At 49.8% G+C, this 18,414-nt stretch overlaps 1 protein-coding gene across 5 annotated transcripts in view; it reads right to left on the reverse strand.

Moving 5' to 3' along the window:
- oxr1a (oxidation resistance 1a) overlaps window positions 1-18,414 on the reverse strand; it is a 588,813-nt gene that overhangs the window by 166,973 nt on the left and 403,426 nt on the right. For all 5 annotated transcript variants that reach the window (XM_080193724.1, XM_080193727.1, XM_080193723.1 and 2 more), the window contains 2 exons: window positions 15,255-15,423; window positions 6,214-6,376 (listed from right to left, as the gene is read on the reverse strand). In XM_080193724.1, coding sequence (XP_080049850.1) covers window positions 6,214-6,376; window positions 15,255-15,423 — 332 coding nt within the window. The remainder of the gene's footprint in view (window positions 1-6,213; window positions 6,377-15,254; window positions 15,424-18,414) is intronic.

Raw genomic sequence — 18,414 nt, forward strand, 5'->3', positions numbered from 1 at the left:
TCTCTCGCAGGCGCGCTCGCTCTCTCTCTCTCTCGCAGGCGCGCTCCCTCTCTCTCTCTCGCAGGCGCGCTCCCTCTCTCTCTCTCGCAGGCGCGCTCCCTCTCTCTCTCTCGCAGGCGCGCTCGCTCTCTCTCCCTCTCGCAGGCGCGCTCCCTCTCTCTCTTTCCGCAGGCGCGCTCCCTCTCTCTCTCTCTCTCTCGCAGGCGCGCTCCCTCTCGCTCTCTCTCTCTCTCGCAGGCGTCCCCTCTATCTCTCTCTCTCTCGCTGGCGCGCCCTCTATCTCTCTCCGTCTCGCAGGCGCGCTCCCTCTCTCTCTCTCTCGCAGGCGCGCTCCCTCTTTCTCTCTCGCAGGCGCGCTCCCTCTCGCTCTCTCTCTCTCTCGCAGGCGCCCCCTCTATCTCTCTCTCTCTCTCTCTCTCGCTGGCGCGCCCTCTATCTCTCTCCGTCTCGCAGGCGCGCTCCCTCTCTCTCTCTCGCAGGCGCGCTCGCTCTCTCTCTCTCTCGCAGGCGCGCTCCCTCTCTCTCTCTCGCAGGCGCGCTCGCTCTCTCTCTCTCTCGCAGGCGCGCTCCCTCTCTCTCTCTCGCAGGCGCGCTCCGTCTCTCTCTCTCGCAGGCGCGCTCCCTCTCTCTCTCTCTCGCAGGCGCGCTCCCTCTCGCTCTCTCGCAGGCGCGCTCGCTCTCTCTCTCTCTCGCAGGCGCGCTCCCTCTCTCTCTCTCGCAGGCGCGCTCCCTCTCTCTCTCTCGCAGGCGCGCTCCCTCTCTCTCTCTCGCAGGCGCGCTCCCTCTCTCTCCCTCTCGCAGGCGCGCTCCCTCTCTCTCTCTCGCAGGCGCGCTCCCTCTCTCTCTCTCTCTCTCGCAGGCGCGCTCCCTCTCGCTCTCTCTCTCTCTCGCAGGCGTCCCCTCTATCTCTCTCTCTCTCGCTGGCGCGCCCTCTATCTCTCTCCGTCTCGCAGGCGCGCTCCCTCTCTCTCTCTCGCAGGCGCGCTCCCTCTTTCTCTCTCGCAGGCGTGCTCCCTCTCGCTCTCTCTCTCTCTCGCAGGCGCCCCCTCTATCTCTCTCTCTCTCTCTCTCTCGCTGGCGCGCCCTCTATCTCTCTCCGTCTCGCAGGCGCGCTCCCTCTCTCTCTCTCGCAGGCGCGCTCGCTCTCTCTCTCTCTCGCAGGCGCGCTCCCTCTCTCTCTCTCGCAGGCGCGCTCCCTCTCTCTCTCTCGCAGGCGCGCTCCCTCTCTCTCTCTCGCAGGCGCGCTCCCTCTCTCTCTCTCGCAGGCGCGCTCCCTCTCTCTCTCTCGCAGGCGCGCTCCTCTCTCTCTCTCGCAGGCGCGCTCCCTCTCTCTCTCTCGCAGGCGCGCTCGCTCTCTCTCTCTCGCAGGCGCGCTCGCTCTCTCTCTCTCTCGCAGGCGCGCTCGCTCACTCTCTCTCCCGCAGGCGCGCTCGCTCACTCTCTCTCCCGCAGGCCCCTCGCTCTCTCTCGCAGGCGCGCTCGTTCGCTCTCTCTCGCAGGCACGCTCCCTCTCTCTCTCTCTCTCGCAGGCGCGCTCACTCTCTCTCTCTCGCAGGCGCGCTCCCTCTCTCTCCCTCTCGCAGGCGCGCTCCCTCTCTCTCGCCTCTCTCTCTCGCAGGCGCCCCCTCTATCTCTCTCTCTCTCTCTCTCGCTGGCGCGCCCTCTATCTCTCTCCGTCTCGCAGGCGCGCTCCCTCTCTCTCTCTCGCAGGCGCGCTCCCTCTCTCTCTCTCGCAGGCGCGCTCCCTCTCTCTCTCTCTCGCAGGCGCGCTCCCTCTCTCTCTCTCTCGCAGGCGCGCTCCCTCTCTCTCTCTCTCGCAGGCGCGCTCCCTCTCTCTCTCTCGCAGGCGCGCTCCCTCTCTCTCTCTCGCAGGCGCGCTCCCTCTCTCTCTCTCGCAGGCGCGCTCCTCTCTCTCTCTCGCAGGCGCGCTCCCTCTCTCTCTCTCGCAGGCGCGCTCCCTCTCTCTCTCTCGCAGGCGCGCTCCCTCTCTCTCTCTCGCAGGCGCGCTCCCTCTCTCTCTCTCGCAGGCGCGCTCCCTCTCTCTCTCTCGCAGGCGCGCTCCCTCTCTCTCTCTCGCAGGCGCGCTCCCTCTCTCTCTCTCGCAGGCGCGCTCCCTCTCTCTCTCTCGCAGGCGCGCTCCCTCTCTCTCTCTCGCAGGCGCGCTCCTCTCTCTCTCTCGCAGGCGCGCTCCCTCTCTCTCTCTCGCAGGCGCGCTCCCTCTCTCTCTCTCGCAGGCGCGCTCCCTCTCTCTCTCGCAGGCGCGCTCCCTCTCTCTCTCTCGCAGGCGCGCTCCCTCTCTCTCTCTCGCAGGCGCGCTCCCTCTCTCTCTCTCGCAGGCGCGCTCCCTCTCTCTCTCTCGCAGGCGCGCTCCCTCTCTCTCTCTCGCAGGCGCGCTCCCTCTCTCTCTCTCGCAGGCGCGCTCCCTCTCTCTCTCTCGCAGGCGCGCTCCCTCTCTCTCTCTCGCAGGCGCGCTCCCTCTCTCTCTCTCGCAGGCGCGCTCCCTCTCTCTCTCTCTCGCAGGCGCGCTCCCTCTCTCTCGCAGGCGCGCTCCCTCTCTCTCTCTCGCAGGCGCGCTCCCTCTCTCTCTCTCGCAGGCGCGCTCGCTCTCTCTCTCTCGCAGGCGCGCTCGCTCTCTCTCTCTCGCAGGCGCGCTCGCTCTCTCTCTCTCTCGCAGGCGCGCTCGCTCACTCTCTCTCCCGCAGGCCCGCTCGCTCTCTCTCTCTCCCGCAGGCGCGCTCCCTCTCTCTCTCTCGCAGGCGCGCTCCCTCTCTCTCTCTCGCAGGCGCGCTCGCTCTCTCTCTCTCGCAGGCGCGCTCGCTCTCTCTCTCTCGCAGGCGCGCTCGCTCTCTCTCTCTCGCAGGCGCGCTCCCTCTCTCTCTCTCTCTCTCTCGCAGGCGCGCTCCCTCTCTCTCGCAGGCGCGCTCGTTCGCTCTCTCTCGCAGGCACGCTCCCTCTCTCTCTCTCTCTCGCAGGCGCGCTCACTCTCTCTCTCTCGCAGGCGCGCTCCCTCTCTCTCCCTCTCGCAGGCGCGCTCCCTCTCTCTCGCTCTCTCTCGCAGGCGCGGTCCCTCTCGCTCTCTCTCTCTCTCTCTCTCGCAGGCGCCCCCTCTATCTCTCTCTCTCTCTCTCTCTCTCGCTGGCGCGCCCTCTATCTCTCTCCGTCTCGCAGGCGCGCTCCCTCTCTCTCTCTCGCAGGCGCGCTCCCTCTCTCTCTCTCTCGCAGGCGCGCTCCCTCTCTCTCTCTCTCGCAGGCGCGCTCCCTCTCTCTCTCTCGCAGGCGCGCTCCCTCTCTCTCTCTCGCAGGCGCGCTCCCTCTCTCTCTCTCGCAGGCGCGCTCCCTCTCTCTCTCTCGCAGGCGCGCTCCCTCTCTCTCTCTCGCAGGCGCGCTCCCTCTCTCTCTCTCGCAGGCGCGCTCCCTCTCTCTCTCTCGCAGGCGCGCTCCCTCTCTCTCTCTCGCAGGCGCGCTCCCTCTCTCTCTCTCGCAGGCGCCCCCTCTATCTCTCTCTCTCTCTCTCTCGCTGGCGCCCCCTCTATCTCTCTCTCTCTCTCTCTCTCGCTGGCGCGCCCTCTATCTCTCTCCGTCTCGCAGGCGCGCTCCCTCTCTCTCTCTCGCAGGCGCGCTCCCTCTCTCTCTCTCTCTCGCAGGCGTGCTCGCTCTCTCTCTCTCGCAGGCGCGCTCGCTCTCTCTCTCTCGCAGGCGCGCGCGCTCTCTCTCTCTCGCAGGCGCGCTCGCGCTCTCTCTCTCGCAGGCGCGCTCGCGCTCTCTCTCTCGCAGGCGCGCTCGCTCTCTCTCTCTCGCAGGCGCGCTCGCTCTCTCTCTCTCGCAGGCGCGCTCGCTCTCTCTCTCTGTCTCTCTCGCAGATGCGCTCGCTCTCTCTCTCTGTCTCTCTCGCAGATGCGCTCGCTCTCTCTCCCTGTCTCTCGCAGATGCGCTCGCTCTCTCTCTCTGTCTGTCTCTCTCGCCGGCGCGTTCGCTCTCTCTCTCTGTCTCTCTTACAGGCGCGCTCCCTCTCTCTGTCTCTCTCGCAGGCGCGCTCGCTCTCTCTCTCTCTCTGTCTCTCTTGCAGGCGCGCTTGGTCTCTCTGTCTGTCGCCGGCGTGCTCACTCTCTTCCACCATTACCCATTGCTTCTTACCATGAAGCTAATTGTATATCCAGTTCGGGTGCTCTCCCCGTATTTCATGTGATCAAACTTTTCAGAGCAGCCTATGTGGAAGTTCTTAAGGCCTTACTCAAGTACATACAGACTGCGTCTATCGCCCTGCCCTCATCAACCTTCCTGGTCAAGTCATCAAAGAAATCTAACAAATTTGTGCAGCATCATCTCCCATGCACAAAGCCATGCTGACGGTACAAAGATATGTAGCAGAACAGGTAGTACTGAGGAAGCAGGAGGGCTGCCCAAGGACTTGGACAGGTCAGGGGAGTGGGCAAATATGTGACAGATGGAATACAATGCGGAAAAGGGTGAGATTATGCATTTGGAAGAAGGACTGGAGGCACAGACTATTTTCTAAATAGGTAAAACAGAAGCACAAAGGGAGTTGGGAATCCTTGTTCAAGATTCTTCTAAATTGCTTTAAATTAAGGGGTGGTAGTTATAGGACGGATGTCAGGGGTAGGTTCTTTACCCAGAGGGTGGTGAGGGATTGGAATGCCCTGCCTGCTGCAGCTGTAAATGTGCCTAGTTTGGGGGCGTTTAAGAGATCCGTGGATAGGTTTATGGATGGTAAGGGTTTGGTTTAGGTTAGAGGGTCATTGCTTTTTAACTGGTCGGCGCAACATCGTGGGCCGAAAGGCCTGTTCTGCGCTGTAATGTTCTATGTTCTAAGGTTAATGTGCAGATTCACTCAGCAGTTTGGAAGGCAAATGCAATGTTAGCATTCATGTTGAGAGGGCTAGAATACAAAAGCAGGGATGCACTTCTGAGGCTGTATAAGACTGTGGTTAGACCCCATTTGGAGTTTTGTGAGCAGTTTTGTACCCTGTGTCTGAAGAAGGATGTACTAGCCTTGGAAAGGGTCCAAAGGAGGTTCACAAGAATGATCCCTGGAATGAAGAACTTGTCGTTTGAGGAACGGTTGAGGACTCTGGGTCTGAATTCGTTGGAGTTTAGAAGGATAAGGGGGGATCTTATTGAGACTTCCAGGATACTGTGAGGCCCGAATACAGCGAACGTAGAGAGGATGTTTCCATTAGTAGGAAAAACGATAACCAGAGGGCACAACCTCAGGCTAAAGGGATGTTCCTTTAAAACACAGATGAGGTCCTCTTTCTTCAGCCAGAGAGTGGTGAATCTGTGGAACTTTTTGCCAGGTCATTGAGTGTCTTTAAGACAGAGATAGATTCTCGATTAATAAGGGGATCGGGGTTATGGGGAAAAGGCAGGAGAATGGGGATGAGAAAAATATCAGCTATGATTGAATGCTGGAACAGATGCGATGGGCCAACTGTCCTAATTCTGCTCCCATGTCTTATGGTCTAAACAAACCCTGTCTTTACAAATGCCTGTATATCTTATCCCTCTGAATCCTCTCGAGGAACGTCCCCACCACAGATGACACAAATATCTCAGCCCGCAATTTCTTCTTAGTCTCACACAGTGTTCTTGGGAATACCTGGTCAGGACCAGGAGATTTATCCACCTCCATACACCTCCTCCACTGCGGAAATTGTAGCAAATGGGGGGCAGACCATGCAAAGGTCCTTTGATCTCAGATGGGATTCTCCGGTTTTGAGACGAGCACGGCCAGAGAATCCAGCCCAGGAACTGTACATTTTTTAAGTAACTTTAGAGCAACCAAAGGGTGCTACCCTCTGTACACATACTTGTACTGAATAAGCTGCTATTGATTCACCTGTGTTGAATGTCTTTAGATATGCCACCAGTTCCACAACAAACATATTAACAATACTTTGAGGTGACTCTTAGAATTAACAAAAAAAGTCCAATCATAGGCAGAGGATAGAAATTGATCTTTGGATGTGGTGCAAAATGGCTCCTCATTATCCACAGTGCTTGACATTCATTTCCCCTGCAATACAATTTATTATCCAATAACACCTCTTTCGTGCAACCGCACCATATGAATTCCTACGTCTAGTTCTTTCAAAATTTAAGCAACACATGCATAATTTTTTAAAAAGTGACCAGATAAAGAATTCTATGCAGCTTCCTAAAGTTGGAAAGGAATTGATCTTAGAATACTTTTACCTCCCAGTCTTTGAGCACTAAATCATTGCTGAGATTCTCATTCATTTCAGACTTCTCATTCTTTGTGACAACCATGAATCCTGGCTCCTTCACTGACTCTCCAGTTTCATTCCCGTACACATCAGGAGACCACTGTACGAAGAAGACATACAGATGTTCGGCCCTGCAAAGCAAATAGTTCCAACTGAATAAATATGAACACTTTCTTGACTGGTCAATACAGCATCAGATACCAGAGGTAATTACTGCATTGGTATTAAGGAGAGCAGTTATAGATGGTTGGCTGGATGAGGTTACAGTCTAAGAGCAGGAAGTGGTAGGATGAGTGGAAACAAAGTTCAATATACTTCTCTGGGACTAACAGGAGCAAGATGCACACTGTTTCAATTTCATTTTATTATTATTACTACACGCAGTGCATTCTAGGAGGAGGAACAGTTTAATAACTTATGTTAATGAAATTTTGTTGTGTACAGGATGTGTTGTTGCATGAATTTTAAAGCAGTCCACATCTAGAACTTTTAATCAATAATTTGAAAATGTATGTTGATGAGTTGGTGTCTAATGACAATGATACTAAAGGATAGGTCAATGGATTGCACAATAATCCTTCACTCCAGTATATCTGTGTTGCCATCCAAACTTATTACTTTAAATACCATGGAAGTGACTGGGCGTACACCCAGTCAGTGGATTTCCAGCCACAAAACCACCACTTTGACCAAACTTCTTCAACACAGTTTCTCTTTTATTTCAGTTATGCTTCTCTCCCTGTACATTCTTATGAAGGCTAAATTGCGATAAAACATTGTTAATAGAGTTTGACTGAATGGCCAATCAAAAAATTAGCATCCTTAAAGATATAGAAAAATACAAGATAGGTGCAGGAGAAAGCCATTCGGCCCTTGAAGCCTGCATCACCATTCAATATGTTCATAGCTGATCATGCACTTCCATAATCTCATTCCACCTACAATCTCCCAATCCATGCCATTGTAGGGCAAAGAAGAGCACAATAGGTGTCAGTGGGCACAGCCAGCTGGAGTCAGGCCTGAGTTGGGAAACTCAGACGCTTCAAGGAAAAAAAAAGTCATAGAACAAAGAAAAGTACAGTACAAGAGCAGGCCTTTTGGCCATCCAAGTCTGCGATCATGATGCCTGCCTAAACTAAAACCTTATGCACTTATGGAGTCCGTATCGTAGAATCATAGAAACCCTATAGTGTAGAAAGAGGCCATCCAGTCCATCGAGTCTGCACCGACCACAATCCCACCCAGGCCAAACCCCATATCCTCACACATTTACCCACTAATCCCTCTAACCTACACATCTCAGGACACTAAGGGGCAATTTTAGCATGGCTGGTCAAACTACCCTGCACATCTTTGGACTGTGGGAGGAAATCAGAGCACCCAGAGGAAACCCACGCAGACACAAGGAGAATGTGCAAACTCCATACAGACAGTGACCCAAGCCAGGAATCGAACCCAGGTCCCTGGAGCTGTGAAGCAGCAGTGCTAACCACTGTGCTATTGTGCCGCCTCTTCCCTTCATTTATGTATTCCTATTTATGTATTTGTCTAGTTGCCCCTCAAATGTCGCTATCATACCTGCTACCATACCTCCCCGGGCAGAGCGTTCCAGATATTCACCACTCACCGTGTAAAAAAACTTGCCTTGCACATCTCCTCTAAATTTTTCCCCACGCACCTTAAACCTCATACATGACTTTTCTAACCTAGGAAAGAGCATCTGACTATCTACTCTGTGCATGCCATTTATTATCTTGTAAGCCTCTGTCAGGTCATTATACAACCTGTCATTCCAGCGAGAACAAACCAAGTTTATCCAACCTCTTGGCTAATGCCCTCCAGACCAGGCAACATCCTGGTAAATCTCTTCTGTACCCTCTTCAAAGCATTCACATCCTTCTGGTAGTGTGGCAACAGAATTGTATACAATATTCTAAATGAGGCCTAACTAAGGTTCTGTACAGCTACAGCACGACCTGACAATTTTTATACTCAGTGCCCCGACCGATGAAGGCAAACATGCCGTATGCCATCTTGACTACTTCATTCACCTGCATTGCCACTTTCAGTGATTGGTGGACATGTACGCCCAGATCTCTCTGCCTGTCAATACTCCGAAGGGTTCTATCATTTACATGCATTGAATCTTCCAAAATGCATTAAACTCCATCTGCCATTTCCCCGCCCAGGTCTCCAACTGGTTGGTATCTTGCTGTATCTTCTGACAATCCTCTTCACTATCCACAACTCCACCAATTTTTGTATCATCTGCGAACTTACCCATCAGACCAACTACATTTTTCTCCAAATCACTTGTACCCTGTCTTCTGTGGCCAAGTCAGTTGCATATGCATATTGCCAGCTCTCCTCTGATCCTGTCAGGTGACCTCACCTTCCGTACAAGTCTATCTTGAGGTACCTTGTCAAAGGTTTTACCGAAGTCCACGTACACAACATCCACTGCCTCTCCCTCATCTATCATCTTCGTCACTTCCTCAAAACACTCAATCAAATTAGTGAGATATGACCTCCCCTTCACAAAACCATGCTATTACTAAAAGACCATTCGTTTCCAAATATGAGTAAATCTTGTCTCTAAGAATCTTTTTCAACAGTTTCCCAGCACTGATGAAAGGCTCACTAGCCTGTGAGAACGTGACATTGAGCCAGCCTCGGAGGAGACAGACCTTGTCTGTGCTACTGGTGAAGTGGGGGCAGCAAAGAAACGTGAGAGTCCTCAACACAAATGCTGTCATCTCTCAAATCTCAAGTGAGTTAAAGGGGTAGGGCCTGGGTAGGATTATTAATGGTGCAGACTTGATGGGCCAAATGGGCCTTCTTCTGCACTGTAGGGTTTCTATGATTTCTATGAAGACTTGTTTTACAACCTTATTTATTGTCAGCAGTGATCAGATAATCTAGTGCTACTAATGGACTAAACCTGAGATCTTACTGGTCTACATGGTTCAGACACTTAGGAGAATCATCCCAGTGAGCTACATGTTAAAATAATGTTCTTCATAACTGCAAATTTTTTTTAAAATCATGAAAGAGAATTGAGTGAATCAGTACAGTAATCTTGTTTCTAAAATCTAGTTTCATATCAATTCTTAACTGACTAGACTTTTTCATAGATACACAGTTTGTGAATTGAAATTGGAGTTCCTTGGAGCACAAAACTGCCTTGACATGAAATGGAATTCTTATTTTGAGGCTGTAAGGAGACATAGATGATTATGTGTGCGTGTGTATGTGGGGTGGGGTGGGTTTGGATATGTGCCTTGGGTTACAGGAAGGTATAGATGAGATGGTCAAATGGGCAGAAAAGTGGCAGTTGGAAATTAACCCTGAAAAGTGTGAAGTGATGCACTTTGAAGGAGTAATTCGACAAGGAAGTAAACTACGAAAGTTCTGACCCTGGGAAGTTTTGAAGAACAAAGGGACCTTGGCGTGTTTGTCCATAGACCCTGAAGGCGGAAAGGCAGGTCAATAGGGTAGTGAAAAAGGCATGATGGAGTTGTATCGACCTTTGGTGAAGCCACAGCTGTGTGCAGTTCTGTTCACCACATCGTCGGAAGGACGTGAACGCATGGGAGAGGGTGCAGATGAGATTCACCATGATGCTATCTGGATGGAACATTTAAGTTATAAAGGGGGACTGGATAGGCTTGGGTTGTTTTTGTTGGAGCAGAGAAGACTGAGGGGTGACCTTATTGAGGTGTTCAAGATTATGAGGGGCATGGACGGTGTGGTAGGGAACAGCTGTTCCCCTTAGTTGAAGGTCTGTTACAAGGAGACGCAAGTTAAAAGTGAGAGGTGGGAGGTTTAGAAGGGATCCGAGGAAAAACACTTTTACTCAGAGGGTGGTGATAGTTTGGAATGCACTGCCTCAGAGGGTAGTGGAGGCAGGATGCCTTAACTCGTTTAAAAAGTTCCTGGATGAGTACTTGGCATGCCTTAACATTCAAGGCTATGGGCCAATCCACTCTATCACACAGTGTCCCAAGACGGGAATGGAACCCAGGTCCCTGGAGCTGTGAGGCAGCAGTACTAATAATGTGCCACCAAGTCTCCCCTTGGTCTTGGTTCTCCTGGGTCACCAGCAAAGATAACTGACCAGGGATTCTCTCCAGATCATTATGCACTGATCTTTATTGGAATAGTACAAATATTTACGCATGAGCAGATTACATGGGCAGGATATTTGAACCCTGCCAGTGATGGGAATGGAGCTGGTTGCAGATAGAAAATGCTTGATTTGAGTGGCATTGCAGTTTCCCAATTGTTCTTGGCAGTAGTCATGTTTCTTGAGGCAGATTCGAGGCTGACAGGATAATAGAACAAAGAAGATTATAGGACAGGAACAGACCCTTCAGTCTTGCAAGCCTGCACCAACCATGCTGTCCGACTGAATGAAAGTACCCTACCCTTCCGGAGACCATATCCCTCTATTCCCATCCCTATTCATGTATTTATCAAGTCGCCCCTTGAAAGTCTCTACAGTATCTGCTTTCACAACCTTCCCCAGCAATGAGTTCCAGGCACCCACTACTTTCCATGTAAAAAATCTGCCTCGTACATCTCCTTTAAACCTTGCCACTCGCACCTTAAACCTGTGCCTTCTATAGTAATTGACTCTTCCACCCTGTGAGAAAGCTTCTGACTATCCATGGTGTCCATGCCCCTCATAATATTGTAGACGTCTATCAGGTCGCCCCTCAACCTCTGTCATTCCAGTGAGAACAAACCAAGTCTCTCCAACCTCTCCTCATAGCTAATGCCCTCCATACCAGGCAACATGCTGGTAAATCTTTTCTGTATCCCTTCCAAAGCCTCCACAGCCTCTGGTGGTGTGTCAACCAGAATTGAACACTATGGGCCCGATTTTACCAATGCGGGCGCAATAACGTGAGGCCATTAATGTGATCTGCGCCTGCGCAAATGGCCATTTTACTGATGCCCAAGAATGGCTGCGATCCGATTCGTGCCCGAAACGGGCGCAACGGTGATTTAAGTGCACTTGCATGCATTTAAATTGAATTAATGAACTTTATCGACATTTCCCCCTTTACCACCTCATTCACCAATCTGGAATCGTGTCGAAATGGATGTGCTGAATAAAAGTCTGCTTCGGGTGCTCCAGCTGCTGAAGAGGTGAGTTCAGAGCTTCCAACAGGTCAGTGGTGGGAAGAGAGGGAGGTGGGTCAGATCATTCTCTGGTGGGGGGGGAGGGAGGAAGGAGGCCCGATTGTTGTCTGGGTGGGCGGGAGGGAGAAGGTGGCGCGCCAGATCATTCCCCAGTAAGGGGGTGGGAAGGGAGGAGGAGGCGGGTCAGATGTACCTTGTGGGGGAGGGGGGTGCGGTGGGGGAAAGACAGTGAGGCCAGATTGTCCCTTGGTTTGGAAGGGGAGGAGGAGGGAGGCGGGTAAGATGTATCTCTGGTGGGGGAGGCCCGATTACTCACTGGTGGGGAAGTGGGGGTGGGGAAGTGGGGGGGCGGGGAGGGGGGGGAAAGAGGGTGGAGAAGAGGCCAGGTGGATCTCTGGTGGGGAGTGGGGGGGGGGGGGGGGGGGGGGGGTCCGCTGCCACTGTGGACAACAGGTGGGGGGGGAAGGGGTCTGGGTAGCAGGGGGGTGGGCGCATAAGGGGGACAGTTATGTTATAGGGGTGGGCAATGTCTGTGGGGGGCCGACGCTTCCGCGTTTTGCTCCCGGGCTGCTTTATCCACTTTTTGCGGCCCAGAAACGATCTGACACGGGCACTCTTTTTCAAATTTTTTCCAACTGCGCGTGCACAGTTCAGTGCTCCGATGGTTTTGGGCATGACATCCCCCCCACAGCACAATTCAGACCCGCAATCTTTTTTTCAGACTAAGCGCGTATGGGGGCACCTGAAAGCAGATTTCCAAGTTGGATCTGAATTGTGCACAGGTTCAGCACTTAAAATCAAAATGGTAAAATCAGGCCCTATATTCCAAGTGCGGCCTAACTAAGGATCTATAAAGCTGCAATATGACTTGCCAATTTTTAAACTCAATGCCCTGGCCGATGAAGGCAAGCATGCTGTATGCCTTCATGACTACCTTTTCCACCTGCATTGCCACTTTCAGTGCACCCTTTGCCTATCAATACTCCTAAGGGTTCTGCCATTTACTGTATATTTCCTATCTGTATTAGACCTTCCAAAATGCATTATCTCACATTTATCCAGATTAAACTCCATCTGCATCTCTCCGCCCAAGTCTCCAACTGATTTACATCTTGCTGTTTCCTCTGATAGTCCTCATTGCTATCCGCAAATCCACTAACCTTTGTGTCATCCGCAAACTTACTAATCAAACCAGATATATTTTTCTCCAAATCATTTATATATATTACAGCAGCAAAGGTCCTTGAGGAACGGCACTTGTCACAGCCCTCCATTCAGAAACGCACCCTTCCACTTCTACCCTCTGTCTTCTTTGACTGAGCCAGTTTTGTATCCATCTTGCCAGCTCACCTCTGATCCCATGCAACTTCACCTTGTGTACCAGTCTGCCATGAGGGCCCTTGTCAAAGGCCTTACACAAGTTCACACAGACAACACTGCCCTACCCTCAATCATCTTCGTCACTTCCTCGAAAAACTCGATCAAGTTAGTAAGACATGACCTCCCCTTCACAAAACCAAGTTGCCTCTCACTAATACATCCACTTATTTCCAAGTGGGCATAAATCCTGTCTTGAAGAATCCCCTCCAATAATTTCCCTACCACTGATGTAAGGCTCACCAGCCTGAAATTACCTGGATTATTCTTGCTATCATCCTTAAACAAGGAACAACACTGGCTATTCTCCAATCCTTTGAGACCTCCCCTGTAAGAAGTCAACAACACCAGGTTGAAGTCCGACAGGTATATTAAGTAGCAAAATTCACTAGTTTTCGGAGCGCTGCTCCTTCATCAGGTAAGTGGGAGTTCAGAACTGTAGCTAGTGAGGATACAAAGATTTCTCTCAAGGCCCCAGCAATTTCCTCCCTTGCCTCACTCAGTATTCTAGGGTACATCCCATCAGGTCCTGGGGACTTGTCTACCTTAATGTCCACTTTAATAAGGCATTCGACAAGTTCCTTCATGGCAGGTTGGTGCAAAAGATTAAATCTCAGGATCAGGAGTGAACTAGCTAGATGGATTCAGTACTGGCTTGGCCACAGAAGACACAGGGTAGCGGTGGAAGGGTGTTTCTCTGAATGGAGGTCTGTAACTAGTGGCGTTCTGCAGGGGTCAGTGCTGGGACCTCTGCTGTTTGTAATATATATAAATAACTTGGAAGAAAATGTAGCTGGTCTGATTAGCAAGCTTGCAAATGATACTAAGATTGGCAGAGTTACAGACAGTAATGAAGACTGTCAGAGAATACAGCAGGATAGAGATAGACTAGAAAATTGGGCAGAGAAATGGCAGATGGAATTTAGCCTGGTTTAAAAAAAAAGGGTGGCATGGTAAAGTTGGGCCGAAGGGCCATTTCCATGCCGTAAACCTCTATGACTCTAAATGTGAGGTGGTGCATTTTGGTAGATCCAATTCAGATGGGAGCTATAAAATAAATGGCAGAACAATCAGGAGCATAGACAAACAGAGAGATCGGAGACTGCACGTCCACAGATCCTCAAGAGTGGCAGCTAAGGTGGAAAAGGTGGTGAAGAAAGCATATGGCATGCTTGCCTTTATCAGAAGGAGCATCGAGTATAAAAGTTGGCAAATTATGTTACAGTTGTATAATACATTGGTTTGACCACATTTGAAATATTGCATCCAATTCTGGTCACCACACGACCAGAAGGATGTGGAGGCTTTGGAGAGAGTGCAGAAAACGTTTACCAGAACGTTGCCTGGTATGGAGGATATTAGCTATGAGGAGAGATTGAATAAACTGGGATTGTTCTCTATGGAAAGATGGAGGCTGACGGGAGATCTGATAGAAGTTTATAAAATTATGAGAGGTATAGATAGGGTGAACAGTTGGAAGCTTCTTCCCAGGACAGAAATTACTATTACAAGGGGGCACAAATTCAAGATAAGGTGGGGGAAGGGTTCAGTGGAGATGTGCAGGGGAAGTTTTTTTTTTTACACAGAGGGTGGTGGGGGCCTGGAACGCACTGCCAAATGAGGTGGCTGAGGCAGTTACGTTAGCCACATTTAAGACTTATCTTGATAGGCATCTGAACAAACAGGGAATAGAGGGATATAAGCAGTTGGTTAGATAGGTTTACGTGATGGGGCATATGCTTGGAGGGCCAAACGGCCTGTTCCTCTGCTGTACTGTGTTCCATGAAAGCTCCCAACTCTGAAAATCCAGCCCATAATCTCTAGTTACCTAATCCAGTATTAATTGATACAGTAACTAATACTCTTCTGAACGTTTCTGGGATGAGGTATAGGGAAATTAATTAGGTGATCTGCTGTACGGAGAATGGGTGAAGAAAGTGGAAAGAAATAATTCTGAGTTATAAAATCCTTGTACAAAATTTACTTATTTAGAAAGCACAACGCTCAAACCATTACTGTTAACTCATGCCATGGATTAGCACTTCAAAATAAGAACTTGGTCCTAAGAATTTGCATATGTATTCATCAGGCATTTTGAGTCTTAAGAGAGATCATGGAATAGAATCTCTACAGGATAGAAGGAGGCCATTCGGCCCATCAAGTTGTACCGAACACAATCCCACCCAGGCCCTAGCCCCGTAATCCCACACATTTACCTTGCTAATCCCCCTGACACTAGGTTCAATTTACCATGGCCAATCCACTGAACCTGCATATCTTTGGACTGTGGGAGGAAACCGGAGCACCTGGAGGAAACCTACGCAGACACGGGGAGAAAGTGCAAACTCCACACAGACAGTGGATCAAGGCGGGATTTGAATCTGGGTCCCTGGCGCTGTGAGGCAACAGTGCTAACCACTAAACCACCATGCTGACCAAATCTACTGTGATACTCGGGCCTTCCAAGGTGTTAGGTTAACTTACCTTTCCTGTGGTATTGCAAACCAGTACTCATGTTTCCTGTCCCTCTGGGCATATTGCTGCATGGTAGCACTTGCAATCGATACAAATGTCTTCCTCATGGGCTTCCCAACTCTCAAACACAAGAACTTGTGAGATCGATGTCGCCTTTTCTCCTTTAGTGTGACACCACCTGAGATTCAATTTCAAAAGCGCAAAATTAATCCCTTTGATTTTAAATTCAAAATCCTGTTTGAGATGTATAGCAATATGTAAAAGTATAACGTGAAGCATTTTGATGACAGGCAATAAAACCAAATATATATACCATATTCAAGATAGTGTGAGAACAGAAACATTCCAAATTCAGTAGTAATTTTCAAAAATGAATTGGATATGTATTATGTATGTAACTAAAGTGAATATTGGTCCTTTGGAAGATGAGGCTAATAGCGGGGAACACAGAAATGGCTGAAACACTAAATCAATATTTTACCTCAGCTTTAACAATGGAGGACACGGGCAACAGAACATCCCAGCAACAGAAAATGCAGAGGTTATGGAAAGAGGAGAACTTAGAACCATCATCATTGGGAAAATGTACTCGCCAAACTATTGGGATTGAAGGCAGGAAGTTCCCAAGGTCTGATAGCTTACAAATGAACAAAGAAAATCACAGTACAGGAACAGGCCTTTCAGCCATCCAGGCCTGCACCAATCATGGTGCCCATCTGAACTAAAACCCCCCACCCTTCCGGATACCATATTCCTCTATTCCCATCCTAGACACATATTTGGCCAGAGGCCCCTTAAAAGTCACTGTCTTATCTGTTTCCACTATTTCCCCTGGCAGAGAGTTCCAGGCACCACCACCCTCTGTGTAAAAAAATTGCCTCGTACATCTTCTTTAAACCTTTCCCCTCATACTTTAAACCTATGCCCTCTAGTAATTGTCTCTTTTCCCCTGGGCAACTCTGTCCATGTCCCTCATAATCTTGTAGACTTCTACCAGATCACCCCTCAACCTCCATCGTTCCAGTGAGAACAAACCAAGTTTCTCCAACCACTCCTCATAGCTAATGCCCTCCTTATCTAGCAACATCATGGTAAATCTTTTCTGTACCCTCTTCAAAGCTTCCACATCCTTCTGGTACTGCGGCGATCAGAATTGAATACCATATTCCAAGTACGGTCCAACTAAGGTTGTATAAAGCTGCAACATGACTTGCCAATTTATACATAGTAAAAAGTCTGACAACACCAGGTTTAAGTTGGACTTAAACCTGGTGTTGTCAGACTTTTTACTGTGTTTACCCCAGTCCAACGCTGGCATATCCAATTTATACATCCCAGGATTTTAAAGGAAATGGCATTGGAGATGGTGGATGGTTACGATATTCTAAAATTTCCTGGGCACGGGAAAGGTTCCAGAGGATTGGAAAAATGCTTTTTAGCATTCTTATTCAAAAAGGGAGAAAGGCAAAATGTAGGAAACTATAGGCCAATTAGTTTAACATCGATAATCGGGAATTTATTAGAATCCATTTTAAATAGAGTTAGTTAGGTTTTATGAAGGTTAAATTCTGTCTGACTAATTTGCTTGAGTTGTTTGACGATATAACAAGCAAGATGGATAATGGGGATCCTGTAGACGTAGTATATCTGGAATGCCAGAAGGTATTTAATAAAGTGCTACACAAAAAGTTAGCACACAAGGTTAGTTCGCATGGTATAATGGGTAATTTTTTAGCTTGGATAGAGGATTGGCTAACCAACAGAAAGCAGAGAGTCAGGATAAGTGTGTTTTCTTCTGGTTGGCAAGACCAGGCGGCACTGTAGCACAGTGGTTAGCACTGCTGCTACACAGCTCCAGGGACCTGGGTTCGATTCCCGGTTCGGGTCACTGTCTGTATGGAGTTTGCACGTTCTCCTCATGCCTGCATGGGTTTCCTCCGGATGCTCCGGTTTCCTCCCACAGTCCAAAGATGTGCAGGTTAGGTTGGTTGGCCATGCTAAAATTGTCCCCAAGTGTCCTGGGATGTGTAGGTCAGAGGGATTAGTGGGTAAATGTGTAGGGGTATGGGGATAGGGCCTGGATGGGACTGTGGTCGGTGCAGACTCGATGGGCCGAAGAGCCTGTTTCTGCACTGTAGGGTTCAATGCTCTATGTAACTGATTATTTACAATCTATATTACTGACTAAGATGCAGGGATAGTTGGTATCAAAGCCAAGTTTGCAGATGGCACTAAAATAGGTGGGGTAGTAAATTGTGATAATGAATTAAGAAATTTACAAATGGATAGGTTAAGTGAATGGGGCAAAATTTGATGGAATTTAATAGGGATAAGTACATAAGAACATAAGAAATAGGAGCAGGAGTAGGCCATCTAGCCCTTCGAGCCTGCCCCACCATTCAATAAGATCATGGCTGATCTGAAGCAGATCAGTTCCACTTTCCCGCTTTCTCTCCATAACCCTTAATTCCCTTGTCTATCTACCCATGACTTAAATATATTGAGCGAGGTAGCCTCCACCGCTTCAACAGGCAGAGAATTCCAGAGATTCACCACCCTTTGAGTGAAGAAGTTCCTCCTCAACTCCGTTCTAAACTGCACCACTGCACCACCCCCCCCCCGCTTATCTTGAGGCTGTGCCCTCTAGTCCTGCTATCCTTCCTAAGCTGGAAGAATCTCTCTACCTCTACCCTATCCATCCCCTTCATTATCTTACACGTCTCTATAAGATCCCCCCTCATCCTTCTAAACTCCAATGAGTACAGACCCAGTCTATTTATTCTCTCTTCATAGGCCAACCCCCTCATCTCCGGTATCAGCCTACTGAACCTCCTCTGCACTCCCTCCAAGGCCAATATATCCTTGCACAAGTGCGGCGACCAAAACTGCACACTGTACTCCAGCTGCGGCCTCACCAGTGCCCTGTTCAGTTGCAGCAAGACCTCCCTGCTTTTATATTCTATCCCCCTCGCTATAAAGGCCAGCATTCCATTCGCCTTCTTGATCACCTGCTGCACCTGCAGACTGGGTTTTTGCAACTCATGCACATGGATCCCCAGGTCCCTCTGCACCGTAGCATGCTGCAGCTTTTTGCCTTTTAAATAGTAATCCTTCCTACTATTATTTCTGCCAAACTGGATAACCTCACACTTGCTAACATTATACTCCA

This window comes from Carcharhinus amblyrhynchos, chromosome 8 (assembly GCF_965287045.1).
Source record: "Carcharhinus amblyrhynchos chromosome 8, sCarAmb.v2.hapA, whole genome shotgun sequence".
NCBI classification, from domain to species: domain Eukaryota; kingdom Metazoa; phylum Chordata; class Chondrichthyes; order Carcharhiniformes; family Carcharhinidae; genus Carcharhinus; species Carcharhinus amblyrhynchos.